Source organism: Athene noctua, chromosome 18 (assembly GCF_965140245.1).
Source record: "Athene noctua chromosome 18, bAthNoc1.hap1.1, whole genome shotgun sequence".
Lineage (NCBI taxonomy): Eukaryota > Metazoa > Chordata > Aves > Strigiformes > Strigidae > Athene > Athene noctua.
This window is the reverse complement of record NC_134054.1, coordinates 5994079-6006113: the sequence shown is the minus strand read 5'-3', so window position 1 is coordinate 6006113 and position 12035 is coordinate 5994079. Positions and strand designations below refer to the sequence as shown.

The 12035-nt window shown below is 43.4% G+C and overlaps 1 protein-coding gene across 1 annotated transcript in view; it reads right to left on the bottom strand.

Annotated features, from left to right (window-relative positions):
• UBE2O (ubiquitin conjugating enzyme E2 O) overlaps positions 1–12035 on the bottom strand; it is a 65925-nt gene that overhangs the window by 24518 nt on the left and 29372 nt on the right. Inside the window, exons 2-4 of the mRNA XM_074921692.1 lie at positions 7050–7109; positions 1792–1902; positions 755–852 (exon numbers count right to left, since the gene is read on the bottom strand). Of these exons, the coding sequence (XP_074777793.1) occupies positions 755–852; positions 1792–1902; positions 7050–7109 (269 nt within the window). The remainder of the gene's footprint in view (positions 1–754; positions 853–1791; positions 1903–7049; positions 7110–12035) is intronic.

Genomic DNA, 12035 nt, shown 5'->3' with positions numbered 1-12035 from the left:
AGGCCCATAAGCCTCTTGGCCCTCCACTGGTTCCTTCCTTCCCTTGCATCAATAAAAAAAGTTTGTTGGACAATACAGGCCTCAGTAACAGAGTGAATGTTGTGAATTCTTAAGGGTTTAGCTCACAAGTAACTGTCCAACATGCACAAGGAACAGAATTCAGATCCTGCTGCTGGCTTTGCAGAAATAAGTTAACCAGCTATTTCTTTCAATATCTCTAGCTAAATCTCTCTCTAGAGATATGACTTTAGATTATGTCTTCATTGAAAAACCGTTCCCAATACAGTTACAAATAACAGTGGAAAAGGCAAAGCTGTTCAATCTTGGGCTGCTTTTTCATCTTTAACACTAGCCTGCAATTTTCTACACTTTCACAGACCTTTTTTTAAGGTAAGAATCCTCCCTACATCTCAGTGAAGTTAATCCCTCCTACTGAGAACAGGTCTGGAATAAGCATCCACCTTAAACAGCTACTTTTCCAGAGGAGAAGCACTGTTCAAAGACCAACGTGCTTGAGTTCTGGAGCACCGATCTGCTGGGATTGAAAAAAAATTGTCACCTTTCAGACTACAGCTTTTCCAGAGGGTGATAATGAATCTCAGTGTCAGAGAAGGATGTATTCTTACTCTACATCTGAAGATAACACAAGCAGATAACTTGTCAGTATGTGAATGAAGCCCAGTCTGTTTCTAGTTCTAAAATAGATCAGGATTGTGAAAGCCAAGGGGACAGTCTTCAACAGAAAGAGAAGTACCTGGCTCCATTGGAAAGCTTGAGGATGACCTGGTTCTTCAAATCATAGACCTTGCCCAGCCAGCAGTCATAGGCTATGTAGTCACCATACATGAAAGGCTATGAAGAAAACAGGAAGCAAAACCTTACCAATATTGTACTTTGAGCCATCCAGTCAGTTCTCACACAATGCAGACTAGATAGGCATCTCAAAGGGACTTATGACAGCAACTGCAGATCTCACTAAACTGGAATTAATGTACATAGAAGAGTTTGCTTGACAGTCAGCACAGCCTGGGTTCTCCAGTTAAACTTAAGATCTGAGGAAAAAAACCCCAGAGAAAGGCTGAGCTGTTTAAGTCAAGTGTCCTGTTCCATTCAAGAGGTGCTCTGCAAAGTAGAGGCATACTCACACTTGCCTTCAGTTAATATTAACAATTGATTTTTTAATCACTGAGACTAATTTTCCATCCCAGAGAAACTTGTATCCTGTTGCCTTTTCACAGGCTGTTTCTTTAGAAGGGTTGTGACACTCTACTCTTTACTCCCAAATTATTTTTTTTCCTCAGAGGAAAAAGAATGATAAAATCCTATCCTGCCTCATCTCTGGAAATCACACACCCACTCAAGAGGGAGAACCAGGTATGTTTCAGACCATTCCAGTGCAATAGAAAGATGCTTGACTCACCCCAGCATTTTTATAGCCTATTTAAACACGATACAGCAGCTCAAAAGCTCTGTGCCACTGCCATGAGGCTGCCCCAGTCAGGTTGCTATACCAGCCCATCTCAGTGAAGTTCTCACACAATTTAATGTCAACCTAGCCCTTCAAAATCAATTTGGTCTCAGCAATGTCATCAGAAACACAGAACAGATGGGAAGATGAGGCGATGCTGTATCATCTTCTTCCAGGGAGGATGCTTGCAGTAAGTTTAAAATAAAACCAAACTGCAGATGCATCTTGTACAGTATGATATGCATGTGTTACTTAAAAGTACAGCAGCATCCCTCCAAACCACCAAGCCCTGGCTCCCATGTGTATTTTGGCTGCGTTCTCACCCAGATATGTTGCAGGTCTTTGCTGTTGACAGGGTAGAGGATGCAGTTGGTTCCTACCAGCTTCACAGCACACTCTATGTTGACATCAATTACAGTTCCACACTGGCTGTCCTGAAAAAACAGAAGAGAAAGGGTTTATCACCTAGGGAAGGTACTACATACACACATATATGCTCTGTGTACAAATCGGAAGTGCAGAGATGAGTAAACTTTCAAGACTAGACTTCCTCTTATCCTTCACATCCTCGTTCTGAAGGGGCATTTCACATGACCCTAAGACAACTCAGAAGGTGAGATGACTATTAAAGACCTGTAGTGTTTTCTTCCCAGTTAAAATTTGCAGTGGCTGCTAAAGCAATAGCCCAGACACTCCTGCATCTGACCAAATAAAACAACACTATGTCAGGTGTTTAGTCTTTACTTGTTTTAAAATCTGCCTGGCTCCTTGGTCTACTCAACCAAGCAGATCTCCAACTCCATAGGACAATCCTGCAGATACTGCCCTGAGTCAAAGGCAGGAGTAGATCATCAATCCCAGAACAAGAGAAATTCTTTAAAGCTATCTAACTTCTCACGTAAAGCTTGATTTTGTATTGTAGGACAGTATAAATGGTCTTCACTTGCTGCCATGCTAAAAAAAATATGGCACCTTTAGTCAGATTTCAAGGTTTCAAGCAAGACAATTTTCAGTCGGTCCAATTATGAGATGGTTGTCATTCTCTCCCTTTTAAACAAAGTTTTTCTTTTTTTTTTTTTTTAAATCTTTTTTGTCCCCAAGAAAATAATGCATGCTGTCAAGAGCCTTCTGGGGATAGTTTGGCAGGGAGCACACAATATGCACGTTGCTCACACATATGGTAGAGGCCTGCAAGAAAGGGCTGCTAACCCAAACACTGTCAAATGCAGCAGCTGCCCTGGCCTCCTGACAGCTGGGACAATCGATACTCTTATTTATTAAAGACCACAAGTCCATTATAAAAGCTGACTGAGGGCCAGCATGACGAATGTCCTGGTATCAGCAACTTCTGAAGCTGTCCTTATCTCAAACATCAAGGTCTCTGCTCCAACAGGACTTGAACATAACACTCAAAGGGCTTATAGCCTGCAAGAAGCGGATTTGTTTGCTTAGTCCACTTATAAACATGCTGTTCTTTCGACCACATTAAATATTTATTTAAGGCTTTCACTTGGAGCCCTAGACAGCCCTTCTGAGAGTTCAGGAGTTTTCTGGTCCTCAACTCATCCAGTCTCATCCTGGGGACAGGTAGTTAGAACAAAGAAAGACACCCTGCAGACACCCGCAGTCCAGGATAATTCCTGGACAGATTGCTCAGACCATTTGGCTGGCTTGCTTTCCACCTGCCTGCTGCAAATCCTCACATCACACAAACCCTGTGCTCCACAGTCCTCCTGGCTCCCAAGGAGGTGGCGGGGAAGAGAACGGGTCCTGCCCCACTCTTAGCTGTGCCAGCACTGCCAGGAGGGCTGGGAGAGCCAGGCTGGCAGAGCCTGAAGCAGTAGGGGCTCATTCCTTCCAGCTGCTCCATCTATCACTCCCATTTCTTTCTAGAAAGCCTGGGAAGCAAAGGAAGCCTTTCCCAGCTATAGTTTCATCATGACAGACAGCAAAGCTTAACATAGCTTGCAGCCTGCACAGGCTGCCAGAAAAGAGCCCAGCAGAGCTGTACCGTAACTCTCACCTGAACAGGGTTTGTCAGAACTACACCAGATTCACAACTGCTGCTGCCAGCATGATTCAAGCCATAGGATGAACAAGACCTGCTCAGAAGTGGCACCTGCCCAAATCTGCTGATTCTGCAGGTGAAAGCACAGCCACCTCCCCTGCTTTTCCTACAGATTAAGCTAAATTAAATATGCCCAGTCCATCCCCTGCCCAGGCTTTGCAGTTCAGACCCTCTATTTTAGATTGCTTCGCAGTCAGAACAAAAAAAACCTTCAAGAAACAAATTCCTTGCACTACACTGAGCATTTCAGAATTAATTTTTCCTTTATCAGTAGCCAACACAACAGCAGCTGAGACATAATACAATCCAACACCTGTGGTTTCTGTGGATCATCTTGTCTCTAGGCCTAAACCCCCTCTTTTATTGATGGTGAAAGAATAACAAGTAATAAAACCAGGACCGAGGCAACTGACATACACCCTTTGCGCATTCTCTAAGTGACTGTTTCCCCCAGACAAGATGCCTGCACCACCCTACAAGCCTGCCTCCCATCTACCAGTTGGATGCTGTTAGTCACAGGTAAGAGCACCAGGTTTAGCTCAGCTAGCTTCTCCTTACAGTTGCAAAACGCCTGAGTGAGCACAGAGCACTGTCTGTAGTCAAGAAGGCAGAGATCAATGTTGTGAGCTGCCCCAGAAGCTACAGGGCTGTTGAGTAACAGCTTTCCTCCCTCACCTGCCACTGAACCTTTGTTTATTATGAGTTTATTTCACTGTCAATGAAACATTAGCCTGCAACAGGGGAGGCAGATTTGCAGGCTGAGGGGTTCTGCTGAATCACTCCGTGATATTATAGCAGTGCTCAGCAATGCAGTCCTGGAGCGAGAAGTCGCCAACTCGTCTAGTCTTCCAGGGCAGGTCTACAGCCAGAGCACAGCTCCCCACCAGCCTGCTCTAATACGGCTGTCCCATCCTGTTCATAAGATGCTTCCAGTAAAGGAGGGGCCAAATGAAGTGACCTGGCATTTCACAGCTCTGTTAGAAAAATCAGTTCCCATCAACCCAGCTGGAAAAGGGAAGTGACTGATCTTTGTTAGAAGGGTTGATGGGTTCAAGCCCCACTCATACCAGATGAACTGCACTCCCCAGACTTTCTTCCTGCTTCTTCTGGTACTCTGACAGAATGCACCACACTGGAGATACTGAATATTTAAACAGTGAATTGATGGAGAAGTGACTCTCTCCCTTCCCCAGAGACAAGGCTTTAAGGCAGACCAGCAAACTCCCACCTGAGACAAGAGCAGCTCAGCAAGCACAGGCTTCAACCCCATATCTTCTACCTCCCATCCTTCTACTCTTTCCCTCAACACTTTTCTAACAAGATCTTTATACCACCCTCTTATTCCTCTATTTAAAAGGGACAGCATAGCCCAGCACCCTTTGAAGCAACAAAATCCAGATGTCTGACAGATTACAGACCTACTTCTAATCTTTCCCCCAAATTAGCGTATCACCTGGAAAAATGAACTCTGCCACTTTCACCACTTCTCATCCAGCTGGATTAGATTTACAGGCCTAACTGCATTCAGAGAAAATGATCTCATTTTATGCATTACCCCCTGAAGCAGTCTTTCCCCATGCTCTATGAGAAACACATGAATTTGAGTCAGCTCTCTTCTCTTGAGGAACAGAGGATTTCAAGTCCTTCCCGCTCAAGGTTAAAAACAAGCCCTAAGAGAGTGTAGTGAATACAGAATAAGTTCCACATTGTGCATTTTCCAGGCCAACTGGTGCAGGGCAACCATCCCACATCCTGAATTTGGCAGGCTGACACTTGCAGATTTTCTATTTTAAATGCTCATGTAATTTTCGGAATATATCTGATTAACAAGTGAAGGTTTTCTTTGGGACAGAAGGGGTTTGTTTCATTTACCATTGACATTTAAAATATACTTGAGGGTAAGGTAAAGCATAAGTCATCTTCAGAATTGCTATGTTTTTGAATAGAGAGAAGAAACTGAGTTACACCCTCACCATTCCATCAATTAAAAAAAATGAAGTTATAAGCCACTAGTACAAATGGTTAAGCAAAATCCAGTGTTCAAACATGCAAACAGACAATAAATGAGTGTGCAAAACAACTGCTGGGTAACATATCTACCAATACACATGCAGCAAGCCAGAGAAGTCAATTTCTGCTCAGATGAGTATGGAAATTGCTAACAAAGGCAACACATTCATGTTTGCCAAGAGGAGAGCAACCTGCTGTCCTGAAAGCTTAAAATGACTTTAAGAAGCATTGGACAACAGTTGAGAGGCAGGACTCAAAGTATCCCTCTAAGAGAAGGATAAATACTACAGACTCCAGCTGTGCCAGGTACAACAGCATGAACAGCTGATATTTTAATCTGCTAGCTGGTCACTGTTTTGGACTGAAGCACTTTCATAAAGCTACAATTTTAGTAAGATGCTGACTCCAAATTTCCATTTCAAACAATGATTAAGTTTAAGGAAATATTTTGTTTCAGCATTTTTCAAATTACCCTTCAAGTTATCCCTCCCTTCTCTTTGGAACATTCTGTGAGAATATGAGAAAGGCAATTATTTTTTAATTGACAAAAAAAGCTTTATTTAAAAAAACAGAACACCCAGGCCAAAGAATGGCCTTCCCCATCCCTGCACCAGGCTGCACACCATGTGGCACAAATGCAGCAGGTAGTGGCCAGCTGCCTGCTTCATCACAACCTCAGTAGCCACATGGCTGGAAGGGAGTCAAGAGAAGATACAGGCATGCACATGGCAGGCCATATGGCTCGGGGTTATAGGTTAGGTGTGAGCAACAAGAAACTGCCAACTTAGCTAAGCTCCTGAAGAGACCACATCTCATCTGATAATCGATACTGAACAACATTCCCACTAATTTCCTATATAAAAAACAAATCCACACACCTCTGATAAGCAGAAATGCTGTACAAGCAGAACAAAGTGACTAGGACTTAAAATAATCCAGAAAGAGCAGAGGTAATGATCACAGGCTGCTGACGAAGAACCCACTTGCTTTTTGTCAACCTGCATCAGATGCTTCACCAGTGTTAGGATTTGCTGTATTTCTGGGAGAAATTGGACAAGATGGTGCTCACTGTGGATTGAGAGGTCTCCCTGAAAATATTTCCCCCAAATTCTCTACCACAGCACACCAAAAGGCACACAGCAGTAATGCGATCTGCCTCCGCTCCAGTCTCCCTGTTAGGTCTGAGAGAGCAGGTCTGCACTCCTCATCTCTCAGAATGGACTGATTTAAAACTTAAAGGATGGCAGGACAGACAAGCTTCTTGTCTCATTATTTGACATCATCAGGCTTGCTTGCTCAGGAGACCTTTGCAGATATGCAACAGTAGAGAGGCAGCCTGATCAGCATTTCATTTTCAAAGGATGCAGCTAGGTCTATCAAACACACTAAAAATAGAACATGCTCAAAAGCATTACTGTTCGGTTCCATTCAGGCAATTTGGCAAGATTTAGAAATCCATGCAGCAGTACCACAATCAAAAAGGACAAAGAAAAAAGCACTTACGCTGGAGCTCATATGTCTGACCACATCTCGAGGGACCACAGAACGATCTTCAAGCTTCAGCTAAGGGGGGAGAGAGAGACACAGAATTTAGTGACCCCAAATGGTACTTAGTCAGAAATAACATAACAAAAACAAATGCACAGCATCCCAATCCTCCAGACTGAGAAGGTTTTCAGCAGAAGATGCTGAGCATTTCCATACACAGAGTTAATCCCCTCAGCATGTTCACAAAATCCAGCTGATAGATCTGAAACACAGCAACTAGGCAATCTGTCTACGACTGTCCTAAGTCAGAAGACACATCAAAAAGGGTGCAGACATTCTGACTCATTCAAGTGTCCTCCTTTCCCCGCATCATTTCCTACCCACATCTAGCCTATGGACTAGAGAAGACAGAATACACAGGAAGCAGCACAGCACACCACAGTGCTGTTTCTCATCCTGCGTGCTTTTCACCCAATGATCTGTGGAAATCCTGTTTGGCCTGGAACATTTTAAGCAAGGTACTGTACAGTGAGAAGTCTTAGCTGGCAGGGGAATTGGTGCCAAATTCACTGCAGCAAGCATTTGCCTTGGGAAAAAAAAAAAGGAAAAGAAATGGCTGTCACTGCACTTAGTAGCCCCCAGGTCCATGCAGGTAACATGAAACATCAAGAAGAGCATGGATGAAGTCAAAGCACTGCTCATACTCCAGCTCCTTCTAAAGCACTTGCTGACTTGCTAATGCTGGCAACAAAAGATGCATTACATATTCTACATTAGTTCCACAGGCCACCAGGAGTCATTACTGGTAAGGGAAGGTATCACTTATGAACCTCCAGCGATTACTGGTCAGTTAACCCAGTGATGTCCTCCCAAAAGCAGTCCATTATGCTGCTTCAGTGATCTCAAGACTACTTGCAGGCTGTTTCATTAAGTGTTATCAACAAGCTCAAAACTGCAAAACGCAGTTACCATCCAATACATTAATACGCTACACGAGGGATAACATCCTAAGCATACTAACAGGGAGGCCACAAGACTGAGCTCCAATTTCAGGCTTGCTCAGCCTCACAGTAACTCAGTTAAGAATTCCTTCTGCTGAACAGGGAGAAGCCTCATCTGCATTTCAGTGGTCAGGAACATATTTGCATTGGTACATCATTCTGAGCCCTGCAAATACACTAATTACACAGCACACATTTTGGGAAGCACCATGCAAACGCAGTTATCAGGGACAGAGCCTCTTTCACATCTCACTTTCAGAACCTGCCTCTCCACTGCTGCTGCATTCGTGGCTTCTCCTTGTTGATCCCCAGCCCGAAATCCACTGTGCTTTGTCAGCATTTCATCCTAACCCACACCCTGGCTTAAAGCCTGCTTTACTAAATTAGACATAAATCTATAATCCAAGGACAGGATCCGGAATCAAACTGAAGTACCTGAGTATTTATTGCCTTCTTGACTGAGTGTTTCAGTAAGAGGAAGAGAGGCAGCCAGCTAGGCTTTTAGACCCAACTTCTGGAGTCAGAAATCCACTGGAGTGGGAAACCTGAAGCCTCCCACAGCCCATTTCCAGACTGTGGAAGTGTTTTCATTGCCTCCCACATCCCACCAGGGTATATAGACACACATCAATTTTTACACAGCTTTCTAAAATTATTTGTTAAAATAAGTACTGTATAGATAGCCTCTCAGCATCCAGAACCAGGCAGCAACATTCACATTCCAGTAAGTACTCACACGTGAGCAGCAGTTTGGGTATTTTGACTAGAGTTCTCTTGCTGCAGAGCTCCAACTGCATAATGATACTTTCATTTCAACATGCATTAGGGCAATTTGATCTCTGACACATGGTGTTTAACACATTTCAACATAACATTGAGCCATACTGCTCTGTTCTGTATTAAACTGTATCTGAAGAACCCATACTAACAAGATGATCCAGTGCTACCTGGCACAGCAATATTTGTGTGTTTGTCAGCTCTGGTAAATCATAAAAGTTGTAAATGAATAGCTTTCCCATTCTGTAATCCTTCCTGAAGGATGTAATCACACAAATTCTTCCCAAAGCAAGGCATAAAACTTTCTCTGCAGGGGGGGCTACATTTAACCTACTTTCAGATCTCTTGATTTTTAAAGGCAGCACAACTATTTTCAGCTTCATGTGCCAGACCCACCTGCCTCAGTTGCTAGGATAGCAAGCCAAGTAGTAGGCAGAACGCCAGCATCAACAATAAATACTCAGCAGGTCTGTCATCACACAAAAGACTGTCAAAACCCAGAAGAAACCCAACCAGGGGAAACCAGAATGGCTGCTGATGAACACATGACAGTTCAGTCATTCCTCCTCTCATCTGTTATACCCAGAGTGATGTGATCATCAGCCGAAGGTCAACCCCCTCACTCCGCAGTGACGGAACTCAATATTGGAGAAGCACTTTTAAAATAGGTACTTACAGCTCAGTTGCTATATTTACCTCTATGAAAGCCAGTATTAACATGACTAGTTTTATGTTCTAGTTATGCACCTTGATAATAGTCCCAAGAATGAGAAATACCAGTTCCTCAGATGCTCTCAGCTAGTCCTGCAGTCCCATATGCCAAGCTGGGCTCAAATGTAAGGCATGTTTTATGTTGCCTTTTTTTAAAAAAATAAATTCACATTATGTACGTTAAATAAAGCAAACCAGTGACACTCATCATTGCACACACATTTTAACCCAGGCAAAAAGGGACATTGGTTAGTGCACTAACTGCAAAAAGTGGCAAAATAGCTCTGGCACCCATGTATTTCCTCCACTATTCAGGTGCTCAGCACTGAATCAATGCCTGAGCTCCACAGCAGAACTACTAGTCAAAAGGTACTAGCTGCAGTCTGGAGAACAGCTCATACTTCACCAGGTCTGATGATGCTCTCATACCAAAGCAGGAGGGGTACAGAAGTTTTCATTTTTGCATAGAGAACAAGGACCAACAAGAGCCTGTTCCCCTGCTCAGCTGAGTCATCTCAAAATGAAATAAGGCAGCCATCACAGCTCTCACCTGAAACTGGGCAGACTAGGAAAGAAGGACAGACCTTTCTGCTTAGCTGCTGAGCTACTCCTTAAGCCTTGGTAGTTTATTGCTTGAAACCATTCGACTAATTTCTTATCACAAAGTTGTCATTTGAAGCAAAATCTTTGTGGTTTGTTTTTGTTTGTGTGGTTTTTTTGTTTGTTTAAATTAACTGCAGAGGTTGGAAGATATATCTGTGACAGTAAGCGGGATCCTCACTTTAGCAAGCAATTCAGCAGCTAACTGTAAGCAGCCTTGGGCAGGGGTGGGCTAAACTCACACTGTAACTCTCTGGGTTTAACCTCTCAACTCCATAAAACAAATGGGAGACATGGGTCCAATTTTCCACTCCAACAGCTGCTACCTTCTGACAAGAAATCAAAATCAGAGCGATCTATTTTGATGATTTGGAGTAGCCACCAGCGCCAAGTATTGTGGCAGGTAAATAAGCAGCAATCACTTCTGAAGTTTAGTGACAAATAATAGAGGAGTTAGAGATTGATAGAGGGACAACTAGCCTTGGTTGATATGTATCCAAACAGATCCAGTACTGGAAGTACTCAGCAGTGGCATAAAACCCTGGTCACTATCTGCATATGTAAAAGCAGAGCTTAAATCCACTAATTAGCTGCTCAGGTTTGCTTGTAACATCATCAGTACCCAACATGGACAAAACCACCTCTAACACAGTCTAAAGCTACCAGTGTCATTCCCCCCACAATGCTTTATGAAGTAATGGGGAAAGACAGTACATACACCCTTACTGCCAGCACATCTCTTCCTTTCCTCTTCCCATACAGTCTCTTTTTTGCATGGGGCAGGAGTCTTGATCTCTTACTTTAGGAGAAATAAAAGAAGGTAATTCTGCCTACAAATGGCAGCATTTGGTTTTGCTACTGCCACATTTCACTCTGAGTGAACAATGTTGTCACAGGAGATAATTATGAACAAACTGTCCCCAGCTCCAAACAACCCAAGAAGAAAAGCTTGGGGACAAGCTTAAATGCAGAAGGGAACCACAGCTGTAAAGGGTGAATGCATCTACATGTAGTCTCAAATACACTAGCAGGCACCTTTTGCACAGGCTCCCTTACCAGCTTTCAGAGAAGCTGAGTACTCAATGGCTCTTGCAGGTTCAACCCATGCTTGGACACCAGGAAGGCCAGCACACCTTGTCACTATGATTCATCACTGCCTAAGGCTGAACTTCAGATCACAGTTCCTTAATCTTCAATACCATGACACAGACTTGGGAGCACACCTTTCACCTCGACCAGCCATGGTTTTATAACTGCATTTCTGCTCAGCTACTGGGCAGTAGAGAGTGCACCCTGGCTATGGATGATCACACCTGATCCAGTATAATGGCTTAAGTTGGTATTGGCAAGCTTTATCAGTCAGTGCTATCTCATAACTGCAATGTCTGACCAATAAAGAATAAAATTTGCTCAGGGTGCTAGTGTGATCCCACAGCCTCTACCTCCAACACAATCACTGTGGTGAGAACATCAGTTTCTATTCCAGACACATTCCAGATTTTACCCTCCAAAACAAGAGCTCTGGGAATAAGCACATAAGGATGGAGGAGAAAAAGCAGCACACACCCACCCTCCCATGGTAACTGCTTATAAAAATGGGAATACAAGGTACCACAAAAAAAAAAAAAAGGAAAGCACAATGCTGGAGATGAAACTCTATACATTTACCTGAACTGTAATATGATGGTTGAGATGTTGACATTCAACTAAGAGTCAGAAGTCAACTATTATGGAAGTTGCTTCTACCATCTGAATTAATGACTCTGACTCTGCTAGCAGTGGTCACCACCATGAGGGCAGGGAAGCCAGGCTTTGACCTGCACAGACCTGCTACTGCTATTTATTATGGGCTATTTCTCCATCTCACATGTCCCAGCGCTTCTCATACACCTTGTGTAACTGATCTCATTGA